The sequence below is a fragment of the Alnus glutinosa genome, chromosome 2 (assembly GCF_958979055.1).
Source record: "Alnus glutinosa chromosome 2, dhAlnGlut1.1, whole genome shotgun sequence".
NCBI classification, from domain to species: domain Eukaryota; kingdom Viridiplantae; phylum Streptophyta; class Magnoliopsida; order Fagales; family Betulaceae; genus Alnus; species Alnus glutinosa.
In genome coordinates, this window is record NC_084887.1 from 28,963,275 (window position 1) to 28,986,793 (window position 23,519).

Genomic DNA, 23,519 nt, shown 5'->3' on the forward strand with positions numbered 1-23,519 from the left:
CCTTAAAAATCATAAGATTAAAAAATATATTCAAGTTTTACATCAATTTTCTCATCAAGCCATTACTCAGCCATCAGTATTATAAGGGAGAGGACCGAAGTTGTGAGTGAACAGTACTCACTATTTGGTTTTAATAATGAGACTGCTTATGTACCTTTTTTTTTTTTTTTTTTTTTGTGTGTATTTTTGCCAAATTAATTCACTAAGATAATTTTTTAATTTTGGTGAGTACGTTAAAAATGCACTAAAAAAAAACAGAACCGGGTGGGGATCCAAATTAATGACGCATCAACCTACGCAGCCAAGTACCGACGCATGATTATAGAAGAAACAAAAACGCTTATGTTTATTGCTATTTAAATTCCCAAAAGGTGAAAGCATCTCCCACTGAGATCGCATCTCCAACGCATTTGGTTGGCCAAGTCGGATCTCGATTTCCTTTACCAAGTTGGACAAACAAAAACCATCATGAATTCCACATGGCTTTGAATTTGAAACCCACAAACGCAAAGCTCTACAGGGGCCACCTTCTGGACGGTAGTACATTTTCACAAACACTTGGTTTCACTGTTTCTGGGTTTTCTTTTTTGATGTTTATAAGACGTAGTCTTGGAATGGTGTAGAATTTGGGGGTAGGGTTTGGCTTCAGTGGAGGAAGGAAAGGAGGAGAGAGGTGATGGCACCGGTTGTGAGGAGCTTCCCTGGGGTTGACGAGGAGTTGCAGAGGATTTTGGAGGCTAATATGGACGAAGTGCCCGCCAGAAGGCGCGCACGCGAGTCTTTCAAGGAAATTCAGCTCGGGATTGACCACATACTGTTCAAGGTACTGCCTTTTAATTATTATTATTTTATTTTTTATTTTTTTTTGCATTGGTTTATTGCATGGATGAATCAAACTTTGCAAATTATGTTAGTCATTCGTGTGTATGTTAGTTTATTGTGTCATGAATCGAACAGTTCAAGCTGACTTAGTTTTTATATATATATATATATATATATATATATATATATATATATATATATATTGGGGAAATACAATTCACTTATTCGTATGTTGGTCGAGTTCGAATTGACAAGCTATAGTTGTAAAAGTTGCTCTTTTTATGTGATATCTTCTGAAAGTTGAGTTCCACGTTGAATGGATGGATTATGAAGGCGTGTATCAGTAGTCCACATTAGTTGTGTACTAGACGATATTGGATTATATAAGTGGCTTTATGGTGCTCAAATTGTAATTTTAACTAGTCATTTTGGGTATAACGTAGATGTGGCTGGTGCTTCCCTGAATTGTGTCATTTTACCCAACTGAAGTTCACTTATATTTATTTTTGGTTCATAAGTTAATCGTGTATTCGGATTGTAAAGGGGGGGTTGATATATTGTCTTTTTTTTTTTTTTTAATAAAAAAAAGGATTTGATGTCGCCTGCAAACTACATCTAATGATGGTCCAGTGGAGTTGAACTTAGGACCTTCTGTTTTTTTATTTGTATACTAATTTCTTATGAGTTTTATTGGTTTCTTGCATAATTGAGTCAAATTTCTGTATTATGTGTATAACTATGTATATATTTGTTGGGGTGAGTATACTTCTTTCTATTGTTGTCCTTTTGTTTGAGAAGTAAATAATGGATGTGTGTAAAGGATGAAATTTTAATGGTTGTGTGTAGAGGTGGAAAGATTGGTTTGGTTTGCATTGGACTAACATGTTTCTTGTTCTGGGGAGGTTGATTGAAATCAGAATCAGAATTTGGTAATTGAAATTGTGTTGTTCATGGTAGAATTGATTATTTCCTAAGCTGTATAATTTATCAACCTTAATGACCACTTAGTGATGATAGCTAAAAGGGAATTTAATATTAAGACTATTGAGTAGAATGCTTTTCAGTGGCAATGGGTGGAGTTTGTAATCATTTGGTACTTAAAAAGCTATCAATTTTCTTATTGCTTCACTCTTCCTAGTCTGTATGAATGCACAGACAACAAACTTCGCCCATTTTTTGTGTCCATAATACTTTAAAAATACGTCACTTTACTCAAACAACTAGTTGTGAGAGACCATTCTTCCTTTGAGATTATATGTGTAGTGGGAAATTGGCTGATAAACTTACATTTAGTGCAATGTTGATTCTCATTCAAATGTTTACCGAGTAATATTGATTACTTCATTTACTGTGTTGCAGACGCCTTGTGATGGACTTAAAATGAAGGAGGTAAGAACTCTAGACTTAAGTTTGTTTATCTATGAAATTTCACTTACTTTTTTCAAATTTAATTCTTGGGTAGGCTTTGTATGTATAAAATGGTGTTGCTTAAGGCGTCATAATTTGGATGTTTTGCTTTACTTATGGTATCTGAAGTGAACTATCAGAGTCACTGCAACTCAGAAGTTCACCTCTCCCTACTCCTCAGAGGCAAGCCTTTGTTGCTAGAATTTGCTTAAACAGTAAAGCTGCACCATGGTGATGTCAGAAGGTTCAGGTTTGTTGCAGGTTGAGAATGGGTAATGTGACCAAGAAACGGTTACTCTGTGCTTAAGAATCCAACTTCCAGTTGCAGAAAACATTTGCTTATGCAGCTGAAGAAGGGTTATTATATATGCAGAAAACTGCTCCTCTTTCTTAGGTTTACTCTCAATCGTTATTTGATAGTAAATGATCTCCAACATATATTTTGGCTTCAATTGCAATTAAGAGAAACAGTTTGACCCCCTACTTATCCTTAAATCGGGGAGTTCTCTTTCCTGTAATAACTGGGTTTTGCACCTTCATTCTAGTTTATTACTTTTAGTGATAAAACTTAGTTCTTGTGAAAATATCTTTTTTGTTTGTTCAACTATTTTTTAATTGCTAAGAAAGGTGCAAAATTGTTATTGTTGAATTCCTAATTGTCCAAAAAGCTTAAGTTGATAAGAAATGATAAATTTAATCATTTAATTTAACAGTTCCCCTCACGTGTGTAACTAAACAACACTTGGAATATTTTAATTGAAGTAGGGGTAAAATATGGAGTCAAATTCAAACCTAGGACTTTTGGTCTATAATACCATATTGACTCACCAATTGTCCTAAAAGCTTAAGCTAATAGGAAATGGTGAATCTAGTCATTTAATTAACATTGTAACAACTATAAACCAATTAATGACCATAGGCAACTTGAACTTAGCCAAAAAAAGGGCAACTAGAAACTGTTCACCTCTCTCTCTCTCTCTCTCTCTCTCTCTCTCTCTCCATTGTGTTTTATAGTTTGGCTATTTAATTCTACTTAGGTGGAAGTGACTGCTATCACCATTCTTTTCTATTAAAGATCATCTATTTGATATTCTTTGTACAGTCGTATGAAAAGAACTCTAGAGGATTGGAAATTTTTTCAAAAAGTTGGCTTCCGGACACCTCTCGCCCGAAAGCAATGGTGTGCTATTGTCATGGTTATGGAGATACTTGCACATTTTTCTTTGAAGGCATGGAGCTCTTCCTGCTTTGTTTTTTTGTTTTTCTTTCTTTCTTTCTGTGTTTTTTTTAAGTGACCACTATTAGATACTGTCCACTATTAGATAGCGTCAAGCACTGGTTGTAACCAATTTGTGGTAATGGAACTTAGTTATTCACTTGGTCATGGCATTGTTGACAGGAATTGCAAGAAAGTTGGCATCATCTGGATATGGAGTTTTTGCAATGGATTACCCAGGACTTGGTCTTTCAGAAGGTCTCCACTGCTATATTCCCAGCTTTGACAGGCTTGTTGATGATGTCATTGAGCACTACTCAAAAGTCAAAGGTAAGCTATAGTGTTTCATGTCATTTTTATTGGATCTTTTTGTAGCAATGGTTTTTATTTTTCTTTTCTTTTTATCTTGGAGAGAAAGGTATTAGGTTTCACTACGTGGAAAGCTGGTTAATTTCTGTGTCTGCTCAATGAGTCAGCTTTCATCTTGAGGTGTGAATTGCATTTTGGAATTGGGCTGAGAAATCGAGCACTTCTCAGTCCTGAGATATTTTTAAAGGTTGAAATCTGGAAAGTGCATTTTTTTCCTTTCAGTGCCATATCATCGTTTTTCTCCGCCTTTACCTATACCCTGTGGGCCCAGGTGTCATTCTTCATTGCAAACACAACATGCATGGCATTGCAACTCCCAGCAACATAGAGATGGGATCATGGCTATATGGATGTGACGTTATGAATTGTAGTGTAAATAGCAAGCACACGTATAGAAATACACACTCACACTTACACTTGATTGCTAATTTTTGTAAGAAACATTGATAGTAAAACAATCACCAAAGTATAACTTTCTGGACAAAAAATGCATAGCGCTCTTATGATCCTGCATTCTTTTGGATTGGTGAAGGCCATTTCTTTTAAGCTTTTGGGTGGAAAAAGTGTTGTGCTTTCAAGCTCTTTTTTTTTTTTTTTTTTTTTTTTTTTTTTTTTTTTTTTTTTTTTTTCTCTCTCTCTTATTAAACGGAATTATCCTCCAAATTAATCATAACTCTCCAATATCAGACCTCTGGCTTATCTTCTGTTGGACTGATCAATTATTTCATCCCTAAGGTTTGGTGGGAAGGGTTTGTTGCTTCATGAAATAGGGTGTTGAGATTTCAAAGCAATCAAGCTGCATGGGAAGAAAATCATCAGGGTTTACCTTTAGTTTCCAATCCCTTTAGATGTTAGTTCTAGTGACAAAACCGAATTCTTAATAGTGGTTCGGACAATGGCTATTCATGGCTGCAATTTTTCCATCTATTTTGTCTCTTTGCTGCAATTTTTTCTTTTTATGTCGTCTTTTGGCTGCTGTAGCTTCCTTTGCTCCTCAACCATGGTGGTACTTTAGAGAAGTCTGAAATACATTTTTGGTTTCATGAGATTAGGTGGAGGTCTGATTTTCAACCCACAAATTAAAAAAAATTCAGTTGTGTCACTGAAAAATTTAAAAGGTAGCAATGTTGTCATTCCCTTTATCAGCTGTGAATTCCATTTCAAATTATAAACTTACAACATCAGTCTTCTGTTAATCACATGTGCAATTCAATTCGTAATTGATAGACGGATTGAAAGCATTGTCAGGGACAAAATTGATTTTATGTTTTTTAAAAAATAAAATTTGTGGATGAAAATCAAACCTAGTCTGATTTCAGGAATCGAAAGTGTATTTCAAAATTAGAGATTGTTTTCTGTTTAGAGATCTTGATGATTAAAAATTCTTCATCTAGTCGAATGATTGAAGTTGTTGAACTTCCGAATTTTCTTTTTTAGAGTCTAAGTTTAGTCTTTTTAACTTTCAACCCAGTAGATCCCTTTCATATAAATATTTTTGGGGCTAGTTGCTCAAATCATATAGACCTCCAAAGAGTCTTAATGTTCTGTAAATAGCTTTGCTACTCTAGATTTCCTTTAGATTAAAAGCTCTTGCATGAACCTTAATTCTAGACTAATTATAGGTTAATGGTGGAAATATGTTTCAACATGGAAATATTCAAAATTTGTTTTCCCATGTGCACATAATGTGCTTCAAGAGAGGAATATTTGATTTAACTTGTATTCATGTTGTAAATTTGCTTCCTTTATATGGAATAATTCCTTCAACATTGGGGGCAAAATCTGAGCTTATCCTTGTAGCTTTCTTTGCTTATGAGTTCCTCCTTTCTTGAGGATAAAGAGGTCTAAGGATCTAGAAAGTGCCTTGTTAAGTGTTATTTGGTTAATATGGTATAGGAAAAACAATTGCATCTTAAAGTGAAAGTGTCTTCTACAGAAAGTCTGCAAGACATTGATTTGGCTCATTTGGAAGTGAAAGTATCATCTCCTGCAGTCACTGGGACCAAGATAATGATGACTTTCCATCTTGTACTAATATCTCTTTCTTTGAGTCTCAGAGATCTGGTAATCATGACATTTTGACTGAGAGGGGAGCTTCAACCTTCTTATCTTTTCTCAGGGAGAATACCTCTTTCATTTTATTTCTTTGATTCATGTTCCTGTACTTCTGTTCTATTTTATTTATTTTTTTGGCGACGGCCTTTTCCATTTTCCCAGAATTTTTTATTGCATACATAATGTAAAAGTCTCACTAAAATGATCTGTGTACGAGGTATCATGTTATTCATACCATTGGTTATACTAGTTTGTTCAAACTGATTTTATTTGATTAAGTTAAATGGCAGAGAACCCTGAGTTCCATACTCTCCCGAGCTTCCTCTTTGGTCAATCTCTGGGTGGAGCTGTAGCTCTGAAGGTGCACCTAAAACAACCTAATGCATGGGATGGTGCCATTCTTGTTGCGCCTATGTGCAAAGTACTCTCTCTGAACCTACATTAGAAACCCTGCTTAGATTGACCTGCTATTAACTGATATATATATATTTTTTTTATGTAGATTGCAGATAACATGGTCCCACCGTGGCTGCTTAAGCAAATCCTGATTGGTATGGCTAATTTTCTTCCAAAGCAGAAGTTAGTTCCACAAAAGGATTTGGCTGAGGCTGCATTTAGAGACCTGAAAAAGAGAGAGCTGGTTTGTCTCTTTACATAAATATTAAGAATTAAAAAGATAAGATGTTTAGTCTTGTAGACTAGTGATGTAGGAGGATTCAATTTTCTGTAATATTGGCATCCATTCTCTCTGCCTTTAATTGTTGTTTTGTACCAGTCCATCTGTTCTTATGTGTGACCGATTGGTTCTTGTCATTGTGCAATGGATCTTTTTAGCTAAAATGTTTCTAATATTTCTCTAAATGCAGACAGCTTATAACGTTATTGCTTACAAGGATAAACCACGCTTACGGACTGCAATGGAGATGCTCAAAACCACTCAAGAGATAGAACGTCGATTGGAAGAGGTATGCTAGTATTCAGACTTTCTCTTTTGTGACATTTATAAGATATTTGAATTAATCTAACCTCTGTTTCAACCTTCTTTTCAAGATTGGATCCTGATCAGTCTGTTTTGTGCGCCCTTTTTCCAATTATTTCCGAGTTCGAATGTTCACCTTTTCCCAATCTTTCTTTCTGCTTGCTTCAAATCTATGATTAGTCTTCTTTATGGACCTATCTGGCTAGTTGGAATCTATTATTGGTTAAAGCTGTTATATTAGTCGTGACCTCTCTGAAATTGCCTGGACTTTAATCCAGATTTAAGGAGATCAATGTCCAGAGAAAGGAGAAAACTTAGGGCTTGTTTGGCAACACTCTTTAGGATTAAAAAGAAAAAGCATTAACAAACAACTGAACACACAAAATATTCGCAAAACACTCGAAACAACTTTCACATTTAGTCACATCACAACCAAAAAGCAAAAAAAACACCCTCTAAAAAGCATTGCCAAATGAGCCCTAAATCTTTTATTTTACATTTATGAATGGTATACTTAACTAATTCAAAACATACAACTTAGTTAATTATGAAGAATTAGCAAAGTACAAGATACCGCCATGAATGAATGCAGATGTAATCTATAGTAAGTTAAGGATTGGAAGGGCATGAAAAGGGTCAATTAATAGGGAAAAAAGGAACAATTAATACTAGCTGTCAACCATTTTAGCATGATAGTCACTGCAGCACAGTAGGTGTGGAGTACTTGGGTTACATCTGGAACTGGGGATCAGAAAAGTCGGGATTTATTTGGACTTGTAAAAACCATTATACCTATTTTGATCTACCATGGTCTCAAAGGACCCGTCTATACATTCAGTTTCAAGTGTCCCAACATTTCTGCAATGTAACTTAAAATGCTATGAAAATGCAAGACAGTTCTGAAGTTTAAAAAGTAAGTTGGCAAATGGTCGACTGACTGAATCCTCGTTAAGAATCGAGCAACTGGCTGTTAGGAAATAAGTCCTATTTCCCAGGGCCGGTGAGATGCGAAAAAATTAAGAAGATAAGGAAAAAAATAAATCAACCACAGATGACACTAAGATTTAAGTGGTTCCCTCAAACTGAGGTACATCCACTGTAGGAGACGCAGAGAAAATTCACTATTAAAAATAGTTATAGGGAGAAAATCATTCAAAGCCCAAAGCCCCAATACACCTAGATTTCACTCACTTGTGTATTGCTGTACGACACATCAAGAAGAGAAAACCTCTCTTTCTTTTACTTTGTTCCGCACACCAAGAAGGATAAACTTTCCTTCTTTGCTTCTTTCTTTTTCTTTTGCTTTGAGATTCTTCAGATTTTCACACGTCACTTATGGCTGTGTACTACCTATTTATAGGAAAGACTTAAAGATATTTAGAAGATGCTTAGTAGTGAAGTAAAGCAACGTGTAACCCAAGTTGCTTCTTCAAAGTTATCTTTACAATTATGACTTTGGGTAAGTCATGATTAAGATGCCTTTAGGATAAGAGATATTTACATAACTTTTCAATGAAGTTAGCTCCTAAATATCTCCCCAAACAAATATCTTCTTCAGTAAATATCTTCTCCACAAATATATTCTCAAAGTTACTTATCCTATAAGTAAAGAACCTTACTTGCCCTATAAGTTACTTCATCATCTTATCTTATCCAACAAGATGCTTCACCAAGACTTGTTAAATGCAAGTCAATCTTAACAATCTCCCACTTGACTTGAATTTTATCAAGTCCCGAATTTTCTCAAGATGTCTCCTCCACCTGTCCTCACGCTTGAAGACCAATTGAAGCTGCGCACAACTTCAGTTTCTCAATAGTTACACTTTCCTAACAATTGATACCAGAGCCATTTTCTTGGTTAGAGCCAAGGTCTGGTTCGGGTGGGAGTGATGGCAATAGAAGAAGGGAGGATTGTAATCGAAAAATTCATTGGCACAGATTTTGGGTACTGGAAAGTGCAGATTGAAGATATTCTCTATGGGAAGGATCTCCATCAACCGCTTTTGGGAGAACAGCTTGACGACATGTACGATCACGACTGGGCCCTGCTTGATAGTAAGGCTCTGGTAGTTATCAGGTTGTCATTGTCAAAATTAGTGGCGCACAACGTTGTAAAGGATAAGACCACAACAAGTCTAATGGCGGCTTTGTCAAGCATGTACGAGAAGCCGTCGGCTAACAACAAGGTGCACCTAATGAAGAAACTGTTCAACCTGAAGATGGCGAAAGGGGCTTCGGTGGCGCAACATCTCAATGAATTCAACACCATCACGAATCAACTATCCTTGGTGGAAATTGATTTTGATGATGAGATTTGCGCATTGATCGTCTTGGCGTCTTTGCCAAATAGCTACGAAGCTGTGAGAATGGTTGTGAGTAACTCTGCAGGTAAGAGTAAACTAAGCTAGGAAGATGTCAGGGATTTGGTTCTTGGTGAGGAGGTTTGCAGGAAAGATGCTAGTGAAACCTCCGGTTCTGGTGCAGCTTTAAACCTTGAAGAAAGGGGCAGAGGTCAAGATAAAAACTCTAGGAATGGCAGATCTAAGTCCAGAAAGGACGAGCAAATCTAAGTTTGGGCGACAACTTGAGTTTTGGAACTGTGGCAAGACAGGCCACTACAAGAAGAATTGCAGAGAACAAAGGAAGAAGAAGACTGACGACGATTCTGCAAACGTCGTTGTAATAGAAGAAGTGTAGGATGCTCTACTTATCTCTATTGACAGTCCTCTTGATTCTTGGGTCTTGGACTTAGGAGCCTCTTTTCATACCACAGCGATCCGTGAAATTCTCGAAAATCATGTTGCTGGAGATTTTGGGAAGGTGTACCTGGTTGATGGATTGGCACTGGATATTGTGGGCATGGGTGATGTTCGCATAAGAGTCCACAGTGACTCGATATGGAAACTGCAGAAGGTCAGGCATGTCCCAGAGCTGAAGAAGAACCTGATCTCAGTGGGGTAACTTGATGATGAGGACTCTCCACCAACTTTCATGGCGGTAGGTGGAAGTTTAGCATTGGAGCCAGGATTTTGGCTCACGGATACAAAACAGGTACTCTCTATATGACTACAAACATTAGAGATGTGGCATTTGGGTATAGGTTTTGGGATGATCAAAACCGGAAAATCATTAGAAGTAGGAATGTTACTTTTAATGAAAATGCTGTGTATAAAAATGATTCTAGTGTAAAGTCAGCACGTATAGAAGTTGAGGCTAAAAAGCTTGAATTTATCAACCTAGATGGAATTCCTAAACGCGCAGCTGCTTGAAGAAGGAATTCAGAAAATAAAGACGGTCTAGAAGTTGATACAGCAGATCAACAAACTGAACAAGGTACACCGACAGTGGCTGTCAGTAGGTCTCTCAGAAATGTTATCCCTCCACAGCGTTATTCACCCTCTCTGTTTCATATTTTGTTGATTGATGGCGGTGAGCCAGAGACATTTGTTAAGTCTTTGCAGGTTGAAGATCCAATCAAGTGGGAGTTAGCAATGAAAGATGAGATGGACTCATTATCGACTAACCAGACCTGGGAGTTGACAGAGTTGCCAGCAGGTAAAAAGGCTTTGTACAACAAATGAGTGTTTAGAATAAAGGGTGAATATGATGGTAGTAAAAGCTACAAGGCAAGATTGGCAGTCAAATGGATTTTGCAATATCTGAGAGGAACTTTAGATATATCCTTTTGTTTCACAGGTGCAGATTTGACGCTGCAGAGTTATGTGGGTGCTGATCTAGCGAGTATTGTTGATAGCAGGAAAGGTACTACAGGGTTTGTAATTACCCTATGTGGTACAGCTGTCAATTGGGCTTCAAAGTTGCAGAAAAGTGTAACTATTGAGAAACTGAAGTTGTGCACAACTTCAGTTGGTCTTCAAGCGTGATGACAGGTGGAGGAGACATCTTGAGAAAATTCGGGACTTGATGAAATTCAAGTCAAGTGGAAGATTGTTAAGATTGACTTGTGTATTTAACAAGTCTTGGTGAAGCATCTTGTTGGATAAGATAAGATGATGAAGTAACTTATAGGATAAGTAAGGTTCTTTACTTATAGGATAAATAACTTTGAGAAGATATTTGTGGAGAAGATATTTACTGAAGAAGATATTTGTTTGGGGAGATATTTAGAAGCTAACTTCATTGAGAAGTTATGTAAATATCTCTTATCCTAAAGGCATCTTAATCATGACTTGCCCAAAGTCATAATTGTGAAGATAACTTTGAAGAAACAACTTGGGTTACACGTTGCTTTACTTCACTACTAAGCATCTTGTAAATACCTTCAAGTTCTTTCCTATAAATAGGTAGTACACAGCCATAAGTGACGTTTGAAAATCTGAAGAATCTCAAAGTTACTTATCCTATAAGTAAAGAACCTTACTTATCCTATAAATTACTTCATCATTTTATCTTAGAGCATCTCCGGCAGTTGAAGTTAAAATAGCTACTGAAAAAGTACCAATATCTATTTTAGCTACTCACTTTCTTAAAAACACTCCAACAATACTCTCTATTCTACTCTTCATTTTATTTAAATATTATTTTTCAATCTTTTTTTTATTTTATTCCGTTCTCTCTTCTGTCTCCATCTCCAACCCCCATTGCAATAGAGCCCACATGATGAAGACCCCAAATGAAAGAAAAGAAGAACCCACAACAGAACAAAAAACGACGACGTCTTCCTCTACACAAGCTACCAGCCACCATGACCAGGCCATAGTTCTTCTTGCTCAGACTGATCGACTACAAAACCTACCGGCCACCACCCCATTTTCCAAAATCGTTGCAAGAAAATCATGACCAAACAGAAAGAAAAAAAAAAACCATGTTCCTCCAAAAACTCCAACTCCCCTCCACCCAAACGGTGATCCCTGTAGCGGCCTCGGCAGCCGCCACCACCGTTCTCATCCAGTCCCTGACCCGCGACTACCTCCTGCGAGAGCTCCAGAGCTACGTCCTCCTAAAAATCTGATCCGCACCGTCGTTGCTGCCATTTTCGTTGATTTTGGAAGTTTGTTTTTGTTTGGTTGGAGGAAGGAGAGAGAGTGCTGGAGAGGGACAGAGTGAGGGAGAGGGAGAGGGAGAGGGGGGAGAAAATATTAATAAAAAAATTTGACTAGTGTGAACAGTGAATAGGCAACATTGCCTATTCACCGTTCACTGTTCACTGTTAGGAAAAAAAAGTTAAATAGCCTATTCTGCTGGAGAGAAAAAAAAGTGCAAAAATAGTTAAATTTGACTATTTTAGTTAAAATAGCAACTTTGTTGGAGATGCTCTTATCCAACAAGATGCTTCACCAAGACTTGTTAAATGCAAGTCAATCTTAACACTTACACAGGAGGATGAGTTACCAATAGGCTACACCTATATAACATAACTTATTCATGTAGTGCTATTGAGAGTATGCAATGCAAGATTCAATATGCTTTTTTGCTTTTTTTCTTTTTTTCTGTCAAGATCGTTGTCTTTGAATATGCTTCATGGGTATGTGCTACAGATCTGAGTCATGGGAAACAAACTACTTACTAGATTACGTGTTGGGAGCTATGGCTTTAGGTTATTTGAGAAAATAAGTTTTTTTACCTGGAAGTTTCAGTCAACTCTAGATTAGTTTTCTGAAAAGAGTATTTGGAATTGTAATTATATTAGATGACTCGTGACTCATAATTGCTGTAATTACAGGTCTCTCTGCCCTTACTGATCTTGCATGGAGAGGCTGATATTGTAACTGATCCATCTGTGAGCAAGGCCTTGTATGAGAAAGCAAGCAATTCAGACAAGAAGCTTAACCTTTATAAGGATGCCTATCATTCACTTCTTGATGGTGAGCCAGATGAAATGATAATTCTAGTGTTTAATGATATAATTTCTTGGCTTGATGAGCACAGTATAACAAATACTTCCAGCTGATCATTTGCCTCCCTCTTTTTCTCGTACAAAAGTTTTTGTTTTTGTTTTATTTATTTATTTAAAGAAGCTTTGGTTGTAATTGAATGTAGCAAAACTGTCTAGCGGGCATTGCATTTCTAGTATTATTAATTGTACCAATCAGACAGTTCAGATAAATTAGTCATTGGCAAAAATGAATGGATATAGTAGATGGTTGTTCCCGATTCTTTCTCAATCTCTGAAAAAAATCAGTCATTGGGAAATTAGTGGCGATTCTCTTAAGGTCTGTCTCAATCATTTCCTAGAACTAGGGTCTAGGAGGGGTGGACCAACAAGAGGCGGGTCATAATCCTTTTTATAAGACCAAAAGCACCTTAATTATTGGGTTAAAGACATTTGGTACACGTGGTATAAAAATTTTAGTTTTTGGTATTTCAGTTTTATTTTGATTTACAGATGGTACTTGGGTTTTAGGAAAAGACTGACTTAGTACCTCCATCTATTTTTCTTTTCTTTTTTTTCAATTTTTTTTTTTGTTTTTTAATATTTTTTGAATATTTTTTTTTTTAAATTTTGTAATTAGTTTTTATTTTTTATTTTTTTTTTATATTGTGCCATGTGTCAACTCTCATTGGTTGACATGTGACAGTCTGTTAAAATTTAGACGGAAAAATAGACAGAGGTACTAAGTCGGTCTTTTTTTAAAAACTCATGTATCATCTGTGAAGCGAAATAAAACTGAGGTACCAAAAAATAAAGTTTTTAAACCACATGTACTAAATATGTTTTTAACCCTAAATTATTTGTATTATTTCTGTCTCTATTTTCAGTATTATTTTAAATTTAAACATCCTATGAAGTATGTTAAGAGGACAATATTTATTAGCAGAAAGCCAAAGGGGGTTGGCGTTCATGGCTAGCTCGATGCAAGATCCATCTAAGATGGACAAGAGTTCACGGGAGGAAAGGAATGCCCAACTTACATTATGTGCTCCAAAAGGACGCTAACACCAACTCATCCAAAAAAAAAAACAAACAAATGAGATATAAAACCTTATCCGATTAAATTTGGCTATTGCACTTTCGCTTCTTCTTCTTCTTCTTTTCTTTTTTTTTTTTTTTTTTTTTTTCTGGGAAAAAAAGAAGAGTTTTTGAAAAGAGGAAAAATAGAGAAAATTGTAAAATTTACTTGAAAAGTGCATATATTTATTGAAAACAATGGTTTAATTTATTGAAAGGTAAAAACATGTTTCTAAAAGTAGAGAAATCAGTGAATTTGGTTTGTTTTACTTTTTAGGATCGGAACAAAAAAAATTTAGTAGATTTTTGTACAACTGCCACGTAATATATGACGTAGCAGTACAAATTAACCATTAAATCAATACTTATAAAAGAAAACCAATTTTTAATCAAATAATTAATTTTTACTGTCACGTGTATTACAGTTGTACAAAATCTCTTAAATAAACTTACTCATAAAAATAACATTATTATTCAATGATGACAACATTAAATTTGTAAAAGTAGCATGATTTACATTTTCATAAATGTTTCTGATTGATCTTGTATCCAGCTGACCAATAATTCCAGATACCAGATAAAGGAAAGATAGGTACAAGATGCTGACATGACCGATGCCTAACTATAGGAGGAGGGACACCCTCACTGTTCAGAGCTCAGCTGAGTAAGAGACAAACGTTAGTGCGAGTGGGACTTTTAGTGCTGCTCTACTGTACCAGACTTGGCTCTTATTAGCTAGTGCGCAATATCACCGTCTTTGCCTTTCTCTCTATCTAAGCTGCGTGTCTATACTGCATTCCTCCGAGTGGAAAGCTGTCCCCTTTACCGTCCTCCTGGACTCTGCATTTTCTATATAGTAATATACTGGCTCATGAAGAAGCTATTGGTGTTGTCTTCATTGTCAGCTATCTGGGTCTTGAAAACATGGGATTCTCTTCTCGCCTTTGCCACTCGCCAATCTCACTCAAGGTTTACTGTTTCTGCTTTTCAAGCATTGTTTTTCTTTTTCCTTCTGCCTTTGCCAGTTACAGTTTTGTGGCTTATGATTAACTCACTGGTGTTTGCTTGGCGTTCTTTGGACTTGTAGTTCAGTTTATCCATCTGGGTATTATGTCTTTTGTTATTATTATTATTGTTTTTTTTGAAGCATTGTAGTCGTTTTGGATGAATTTCTGATTGATTGGAAATGGGTATTTGGCATGGTATGGAATAGGAATAGTTTGTCCAAAAAGGTGAACTTTATTGTGCAATTTAATAATTTATATATCTTTCGCGATAAATGTTCTGCTAGATCTGAGATGGATGTTTTCCCCATATGATATCATAAAGTGATAGATTGTGCATATAGTTTTTGCTTCTCTTTGTAATGTCAAATGGGGTTCTGATCATAAAAATCAGCCACTGTACCATTGGATGTACTTCAAGTGTTTTCCACACATTTCTACTTCTTTTTGGCCTCTTGAATTCTGTATTTAATATCCATTTTCTTTGCTTGATTGAATTGGTTCATTGAGTTCTGCATACAATTTTGTAAGCAAATCCATAATTGAGAGTGGAGAAATTCAAAAGTGGCAGCCATCATCTTCTAAAATCTGAAATCGGGGCATTTTGCAAATACTTTAAATTGATACTATACCATCGGCTATGGTGAAAGCTCAACCTGTATATATTTTTTTATTGAGCATTATCATTAGCTTTTTTTTTTTTTTTTTGATAGGTGAGAAAAGATTTATTAAAAAAGCGTAAAGGCGCCCCTTAGTACACAGGAAGTATACACAAGAAACACCAAAAGCTAACCTGCAACAACTGACAGAAAACGGAAAAAGAATCCCAAAACCCAAGAAAGAAAGCCCAAAACAACCCACAAAAGAGCCCAACCAGACACGAGAAAAAACCCACAGACCCGAGAGAATACTCGCAACCCACCAAAGCACACAACCCTACAACATGCAGGCCTTTCCTTTACTACGCCTAGAGGAGACTGAGGCGTCGCCATAATTTATGGAGCTTTTGTTACTCTAAAGAGTTTTAGCATGATAAAACACGTAAACTAACCCTATATTTTCTTGATTTTCTCACTTTACTGACTTGGTGTATATTTCCTGAGCTTGCGGGCATCCCTTACAGTTAAGGTTCCAATTTTTTTTTTTCAGATTGACCTCTTGGGCCAGTCTATAGGACCTTGGCGGGATGTCAGAACGGGGTTTTCTCTACGAAGTAATGGCTCTGAACTTTGTGGCCAACGGGTTGCAAGAGTGGGAGTCGACTTACACTGTGAATGGAGTTTCATAGGAGGATCAAGAGTTATTTTTAAACCAAAACTTGCAAGATGTGTTCTTTATCAAAAAAGCTCTGGAGTATACGCTTCATGTAATCCATTTCTCCACTTTTACTACTTAATAGATTCTACTATAGGTGCTATTTTTCAAGTTGCATAACTGATTTTAATCCATCTTCTTCCATTATTTATTTGTTTTAGGAAAGTCTTGAGAGGGGTACATGAGATGAGAAATTAGGATGAAATGTTTGGAGAAAAAACCTCATACTCCATCATATTTTATGTGTCATCTATATATGTATGAAAACAAAATTGCTGAACATGTGATCAAGGTAAACACATGTATGCATATATACTATATAAGATGCATTTCACATAATACTGGAGAAAAAATTGAGCAAGACTAAAGAAAGCTGTAAATGAGTTTGGAACTGTCATTAGTTCCTTGAGAAAAATGATGTTCATTTAGCATTCTATGCATTCCAGATTTAAGATTTTATAGACTCTTGCAATGACATTTTAAAACACTACTATAAGCTAGTAAATTTGTATTCTTTTAAAGGCTCCAATTAGAGTATGCCTCTGATCAAGAAAGATAGATTTACCATTAGCTATTCTATGACATGATAGCCTTCAACATCAGGCTTTGTGGGCCTTACAGGGTAAATAGATTTAAGCTTGCACAGCTAAGTCCAAGGCATTGTGCTTGAAACTGGATTTATTCTGAACATCAAGGAGTATGCCCCTGAAGCTTTCTAAACATTGGTTAGATGTTGCTGAAAGTATTTCCACTGGTCTTCTGTCATTATAGTGCAATGGGATACCCGAGCTCATTATGAATTAATATTGATGGAAATCATTATTTCATTGAATTGATATATGCATTACGTGTCATCTGTTAAATTACTAGAAGGTGTAGCTTCCAGCTCATTTTTTCAAGGTCAAATTTTGGCACCAGGCCATGCAGGGAGCTATCTCTGCATAATTACACATTAGATAAACGAGTTGGATATTTCCCTATAATCAGAATTTGAAATACTGTTTTCTACTTTGGAAAGGTTTCCTGTGATCTTGGATACTTCTGGCTAAGTATTGACACACCTTCAGTATAAGGATTTGTATTGTTAAGCAAAGCTTTAAAATATAATCATGAACAAAATGTAGGAAGGGTTGACAACATGATGTACCGATGTATTTAAAAAATTACGGACGCTTGAATTATAAAATTATTACACCTTAGAACCATAGAATACATAACGATTAGAATACACACACACACATTTAGAGTGGAATATAACATATTACTTAGTGTGTCGTCACCATACCGTGTCCCACTTTTCCTAGAATGTGTGTTGCAGTGTTATTAATATTTCATAGCCAATAGGTGTTCTTGATAGAAGTTATTTGAATGACATGTAATCTAGGGAAGCTTGAACTAGTAGAGAAGATGGTTGATGGTGGTTTAGAAGTATATTGGGGTCCGTATGTAATGCTTTGCCTAAGTTCTTTGTACTTGAAGATATGTAGGTGCTTTCTGCTTTATTGTCTCCCCCCCCCCCCCCCCCCGGTGACAAATTCTTTCCTTACTATAAACAGCCACGGCTTTGTAATTTACCATCGGATTCCAAAAAGTATCATATTGAAGCTCAGCTGGGATTTTCAATCCTTAGGTGCCCTCCTCTGCAGAGATTTTTCTCCTGACCATTTATTCAATCTTCGTGGTTCGGAAGATCTTTTATTTTTTTCAATACATGCTCTAATTTATGCTGAAGGAACGAGTAATTCTATAGGCCACACTTTTTTCCTACTTTTATCTCGCTATGCTGATGTAACATTGCCAATCAGCCTTTGGATATTTTTTTGAACAATAGTTGACTGATAGTGCCACATCAGAAAAGTGGGATAAAAGTGTGGTATATAACATTCTCTGAAGGAATTCATATCAGATAATGGTGGCTGGAAGTAGATTAATCACAAAAAGTAATTAAAAGACCCCAGAAAAATAACCCTTTCCACCTTTGACCAAGTGATTTAGTATTCTCACTCCAGTCCTGTATGAGTTGGCAAAATCAGGTCCTATTAGGCTTCTTTAGCCTTCTTGAGAGGCGATATCCAGTTTGCAGCTCTCTAGTGTTGGTGTTTTGGGTTCATCTGTATACTTCTGAATGAATAGAGAATCCATCTAATTTCGTTTATTTTCTATTTTAGTTAATACATGGACTTCAAATTCATCTAAAATTAATACTCATTTAAAGGCCAGAGATGAACTGTAATGCCTCAAATATTCCAATGGCTTTTTACATGCTATTTTTGTGACCTTGAGAAGAAGCTCCCTTCGTTGATTTTGTCAGCGATGACTTTCTTGTTCCTATATGCTATATTGTCTACCTATCTAGTCTTTTATTCATTTTGCAGGGTTGTCAAGTTCTCAACTTGCTAGCAGTGTTTTTTCTTTGGGAACAGTAGCTGTTCTCCCATTTTATACCCTCATGGTTCTGGCTCCTAAAGCTGAGCTGGTATGTTTCTTATAAAAATTGAGATTGGTATTAATTGTCACGCTTCTCTTTCGGTTCTTCAGTTTCTATTTATCATGTAGATCATACAAATTTCTTCATGAATTTTGCATATAATTCCTGCACTGATGAATAGTTCCAGAAATGTAGATCAATGCTTTATTTTTCTGAAAATTGCACCAGTTGAATTTATTGATTCTTGTTAAATTGGGTGCTTATCCCTTCATTTAGACCTTACTTGAATATTAAATTATTTATTCATGAGTTTCTATTTTTGTCCTTTTCTTGGTAAAATCCCATATGTTCCACTAGGTTGTAAATCCATTTTATTTTCCTAATTATTTTAATCATGCATAATCCAGACTAAAAAATCTGTGGAAAGCAATATACCCTACATTGTTCTTGGACTTCTATATGCATATCTATTATACCTCTCTTGGACGCCTGAAACAATCAGCATGATTTTTGCAAGTAAATACTTGCTGCCAGAGGTGTGTACATTACTACACATTTGCATTCAACAAAATTTATTAAAAAGAAAAATTGAATAATTCTCATATTTTCTTTTCCTGTGCACTATGTGCAGCTGCCTAGCATCGCAAAGATGTTCTCAAGTGAGATGACTTTAGCTTCTGCATGGATTCACTTGTTGGTTGTAGATCTCTTTGCTGCAAGGTCTCTCTCTCTCTCTCTCTCTCTTTGTGGTTGTAGTTAGGGCTGACAATTTTTTACACAACCCGCGAACTTGACATAAACCAAACTCGAAATTAGAGAGTTAGGATTGAGGGGTCTGACTCGCTTAATTAAATGAGTCGGATTATGGTTGACTTAAATAGTTTTATATGCATGCTTCAACACAATTCGAACCCAACACTCGACTTGTATTTCTAAAATCCTGTTATTTATTAATTTATTTTTTTGATAAGTAGTTCTGACACTTTGTTGAATACAGGCAGGTTTATAATGATGGACAGGAAAACCAAATTGAGACGCGGCATTCAGTTTCTTTTTGCCTGCTTTTTTGTCCCATTGGAATCCTTACTCATGTCATCACCAAAGCAGTGAGCAAAAGTTCCAGAACTTCCTGACATGTCATGTTCATGATTCACTTTGCAGAAACAATCAAGCAATGGATTTATGAATTTGAAAATTTTCAAAACTCTAATTGGAATGAATATTGTTTCAACTTCATCAGATATTAATGAATGCTGAGTTTTTATTGTTTCCTTTTATCAAATATACATGATTTGGACTCAAATCATCACAATATGGATCTACATATAGTATTTCTTCCTTGAGTTGTATCCCAAACTTGTGATCAACCTTCTCCTTGACGGTAGCAATGAGGTCAAGCATGTCTTGGGAAGTTGAGCCACCAGAATTTATGAAGAAGTTGGCATGGATGTTGGACACCATAGCTCCTCCCACTCTAAAACCTTTTAATCCAGCTTTCTCAATCAACTCAGCGGCTGCAACTCCCAAATGGCATGGATTTTGGAACACTGACCCTGCACTTCTTTCCCCCATCGGTTGAGATACTCTCCTCCTGTAAAGTAGGCCACAGCCTTGAGCATCTTTCAAGTAAACAAAATTCTTGTAGGAAGCGTTTAAATTTTTGGGAAAATAATGTAGAGGTCTCCGGGTGTAATCTATTATCAAATCACTTCTTGTTAGGGAGCAACACCCCCCCCCCCCCCCCCCTTAATGGGAGGAGCCGACGCACCCACCCCCTCTGTCAGGGCCGCCCCGATATATTTTAGGGCTTAAGGCGAAAATTTTAACGAGACCTCCAAGGATTTTTTATTTTATTTTTTGCTATTCTATGTGGGAGTTATAGAGTCTTCTAATAGGAAAGAAAATGCACTGTATTTTCGTTGGTATTAATTGTTGTGCTTTTGAGCCTCTAACTATTTATTTTTTATTGAAGCTAAAGAGTCTCCAAAGAAGAGATATGCTTATTTTATTTTTTTCAAAACCGTTCGATTTTTTTTTTTTTTCCTCGCCAAAAAACTTATTTTTGGGGACCTTATTCCACTGAGAAAAAACCATTTTAGCTTATGATTAAGCCTTTTTTTTTTTTTTTTTTTTAAACAAACAAACTTGTTTTTGGAGCCTTATTTCACTTGGGAGTTTTAGACTGCTGCCTAATTTGCCTAGTGGATGAGCCGGCAGTGCCCTCTGTTGGTGGAGGTGGGGAAGGGTGGCGCGTGGCGGTTGGCTACGTGGCCATCCACCCATCTCTCCCTCTCATCTTTTTTCCTAATTTTTTATATTTGATTTAATTTGACAAAATGTTAAACTTCATAAACCTCAACAGCATTTTTTCCTAAAATTTTATAAAGACCACCTTTTAAGATACTCTTGTAGCCTTTTCTTTGATGATCCTGAGGGGTGCAGGCGGAATGTGACTGCAACAATGGCTGCCAAGTCTTCCATATATTGAAATGAGGATGACCGGTAGCCAAAGTTAAGATCGATTCTGCTAAGCGTCTGAAACCTTCCATCAGTTTTTACAATATCAATGCTATCAACAACATCAGCAGTCTCCTTCAAACATCAACAATATTGGGTCATCCATTTAGTCCTATCCTGAAACACTTTCAAAAAACCCCCCATTTCTTCAAAAACTAGTAAAAGAATTTACCTGCCCATTTGCTCCAGCATTCATATAAGCAGCTCCCCCAACAGTCCCAGGAATTCCTCCAGCAAATTCAACGCCTGTGAATCCTTCATTCGAACACTGCATGCCCAATTTATTAAATCGAAAGCCGCTTCCAACTCTGTAAATACCGGGTTCATTCGTCTCCAAGAACTCAATTCGGTTCAGAATAACACAGCCATCAAAACCCATGTCGTCAAAGAGACAATTTGAGCCTTTACCAATAACAATGAATCGTATGCAATGCTCATGACAGTATCTGCATTATATTAAGAAAAACCATACAGAATAAAGTGAAGCAGACAGAAACAAGATTCAGACAGAGCTATCAGATATATTTGCTGTGGGCTTTGAAGAAAGAAGAAAATAAGAGTGTACCTGACAGCAGAAACAAGTTGGGTTTGATTGTGAACTTGGACGAAATAATTGCAAGGGCCGCCAATGCCCCAAGTACTTAGATCCTTCAAGAGCTTCACGCCACGAATGAGCTTCAACCCATCCCACTTCTGGGTTTGCTCTTGTTTGCTGAAGCTGTTGCTGTGCCTGTGTTTGCACACAAAGGAGACCCAGTTCCTTGGAGAAGGAAGCGGCAGACGACAATCGTGAAAGACCTTAAGACAGGGACTGACATGGAAGGGTTTTCGAATTTCGGCCAAGTTCGAGACTTTGAGCTCAAACATTGAGAGCACTCACAGAGTCGCAATGGATGATGAATATCCACCTTTTAGCTAAAATAGCTATCGAAAACAGTAAAATGCCCCTCCAACGGAATATGTAAACCAAATGCAAATTAGATTTTGGTTGCATTTGTCTACAGTGACACTGTGCACCAATTTATTCTTTTTTTATTCTTTTCTATTTCTCCTTCTCTCTTTGCTTTTCTCTTTTCCAGTTTCTGAAGCTTCCGTGAAAGTTTTTGTTTCTCTCTTTCACTCATTGTTGTCTCTCTGCTGAAGCAAAGTCTTGATTGCTTGATTTCCTCGACGCCAGCTAGAATTAGAAAAAGGAAAGATAAGTAGTTTCGAAATAGGCAAGAGCACAGAAATGTGATTTGCTTGATTTTTGAAATGGGCAAGAGCATAGAAAGCACAATTGCTCCAGGCAAAATTGTAGATGCTAGAGGATTCTATGTGCAAGATCCTGGGCCTGCTATACAAAGCAAAATCATGCCCAACCATGCCTCCAAATTCAGGACAGATTCCATTGCTTCAGCTCAATTTTCATACCTAGATGAACAACCAACATATGTGGAGTTCCACGGAGATGTTCTGTGCAAAGTCCACTGACCCATGAACATGGGTTTTTCTTTCTATGAGGATGTCCTCCAGGCCGGAGCTTCGAATGAGGGGTGTATCGCGACAACGACGCACATCCCATTGTGGTAATTTGCTTGATTTTAGAAATGAGTAAGAGCGTTTGATTCCGTTTGATTTGTAAAATGGTTATGCATCTGATTTTCTTTTGAATAAAATTATTTATAAATTATTCTTTTAAGAAAAAAAATAATAAAAAAGAATAAAGAGTTAAGAATAGAATAATCAGATGTACTGTATTTTTTAAAACCCATTAGCTAAACTAGATAAAATGAGTTTTAATTAACTATTTTAGATTAAAATATATATAATCGGATGGAAATGCCCTTAAAGACAAAAATGATTTTAAATAGATTCTCGAAAGATGGTTGAAAAAGGATTTATGTCCACTACTTGAAATCTTTAATGCAGGGGGAAATTGTAAGACTTGGTTGAATTGAGTTGAGATTTCTTTTATATTGAAAAGAAATTATATGGATTAGGTGTCATTTGGAATTTCTTCTTTGTAAGCCTTCAGTGTGAAAATAAGTTCCCTCCAAGCCTTTGAAATATTAGAAAGAAAAGAGACGAACATGGATTGGTTGGATGTTTCAAAACCTTGGGAAAAAAAAAAAAAAAATTGATGCTTTTAATGGCTGAGTTCTTGGTCATGAAGTAAAATCGGTACATCTAACGACGTATATGATCTTACATTTATTATTTTTATACACTCTTAATGTTATTAATTTGGTCAGGAAAAAAAAAAAATCCAAGTTCAAATTCTTTCCATCTCTCTCAAGCTGCTTCATTCTTCTTCAATCAATCCCCTCATCAACTATTTTTTGTTTGATATTATACTGGAAGGTGATGCCATGCAAATAGTCACATCGATTTCTACATATCTTTTCAATTGAAGCAGATTTGGTCATTTTATCGAGAAAATCAAAGAAGAAGTGATGTTACTCTGGTCTTTTAGAGTGGTCCATATGAGGAGGGAAGCTAATTCAGCGGCACACACT

General features: G+C 36.2%; 3 protein-coding genes across 4 annotated transcripts; 2 read left to right on the top strand and 1 right to left on the bottom strand.

The window, feature by feature from the left end:
* Nucleotides 1–361: 361 nt before the first annotated feature.
* LOC133859262 (caffeoylshikimate esterase) lies at nt 362–12,959 on the top strand. The gene is made up of 9 exons (XM_062294596.1): nt 362–537; nt 624–823; nt 2,182–2,211; nt 3,332–3,458; nt 3,629–3,775; nt 6,160–6,290; nt 6,372–6,509; nt 6,736–6,834; nt 12,532–12,959. Exons 1-9 carry the CDS (start codon nt 480–482, stop codon nt 12,757–12,759), a joined length of 1,158 nt encoding a protein of 385 aa, XP_062150580.1. The 5' UTR covers nt 362–479; the 3' UTR covers nt 12,760–12,959.
* Nucleotides 12,960–14,401: 1,442 nt separating this feature from the next.
* Nucleotides 14,402–19,807, top strand: LOC133859266 (protein ABA DEFICIENT 4, chloroplastic). Of its 2 annotated transcripts, XM_062294602.1 has the most exons (6): nt 14,404–14,727; nt 15,912–16,128; nt 18,452–18,552; nt 18,912–19,040; nt 19,136–19,224; nt 19,502–19,807. In XM_062294602.1, exons 1-6 carry the CDS (start codon nt 14,683–14,685, stop codon nt 19,635–19,637), a joined length of 717 nt encoding a protein of 238 aa, XP_062150586.1. In that variant the 5' UTR covers nt 14,404–14,682; the 3' UTR covers nt 19,638–19,807. The 2 variants fall into 2 exon arrangements, with proteins under 2 accessions (XP_062150587.1, XP_062150586.1); XM_062294603.1 differs by lacking the exon at nt 18,912–19,040 and having other exon boundaries at nt 14,402–14,727.
* Nucleotides 19,692–22,203, bottom strand: LOC133859264 (uncharacterized). The gene is made up of 4 exons (XM_062294597.1): nt 21,587–22,203; nt 21,194–21,467; nt 20,897–21,096; nt 19,692–20,095 (listed from the first exon to the last, which is right to left on the bottom strand). Exons 1-4 carry the CDS (start codon nt 21,886–21,888, stop codon nt 19,741–19,743), a joined length of 1,131 nt encoding a protein of 376 aa, XP_062150581.1. The 5' UTR covers nt 21,889–22,203; the 3' UTR covers nt 19,692–19,740.
* Nucleotides 22,204–23,519: the final 1,316 nt, after the last annotated feature.

What these genes read in the sequence shown, in the direction of transcription:
- LOC133859262 (XM_062294596.1), top strand. Translation starts at nt 480, where the DNA reads ATGGCTTTGAATTTGAAACCCACAAACGCAAAGCTCTACAGGGGCCAC. An exon ending in ATGGACTTAAAATGAAGGAG is followed by an intron (nt 2,212 to 3,331) that starts GTAAGAACTCTA and finishes TTCTTTGTACAG; the next exon opens with TCGTATGAAAAGAACTCTAG. An exon ending in GCACTACTCAAAAGTCAAAG is followed by an intron (nt 3,776 to 6,159) that starts GTAAGCTATAGT and finishes GTTAAATGGCAG; the next exon opens with AGAACCCTGAGTTCCATACT.
- LOC133859266 (XM_062294602.1), top strand. Translation starts at nt 14,683, where the DNA reads ATGGGATTCTCTTCTCGCCTTTGCCACTCGCCAATCTCACTCAAG. An exon ending in TGGCTCCTAAAGCTGAGCTG is followed by an intron (nt 18,553 to 18,911) that starts GTATGTTTCTTA and finishes TGCATAATCCAG; the next exon opens with ACTAAAAAATCTGTGGAAAG. An exon ending in GTAGATCTCTTTGCTGCAAG is followed by an intron (nt 19,225 to 19,501) that starts GTCTCTCTCTCT and finishes TGTTGAATACAG; the next exon opens with GCAGGTTTATAATGATGGAC.
- LOC133859264 (XM_062294597.1), bottom strand. Translation starts at nt 21,888, where the DNA reads ATGTTTGAGCTCAAAGTCTCGAACTTGGCCGAAATTCGAAAACCCTTC. An exon ending in ATGCTGGAGCAAATGGGCAG is followed by an intron (nt 21,097 to 21,193) that starts GTAAATTCTTTT and finishes TGATGTTTGAAG; the next exon opens with GAGACTGCTGATGTTGTTGA. An exon ending in CTACAAGAGTATCTTAAAAG is followed by an intron (nt 20,096 to 20,896) that starts GTGGTCTTTATA and finishes CCTACTTTACAG; the next exon opens with GAGGAGAGTATCTCAACCGA.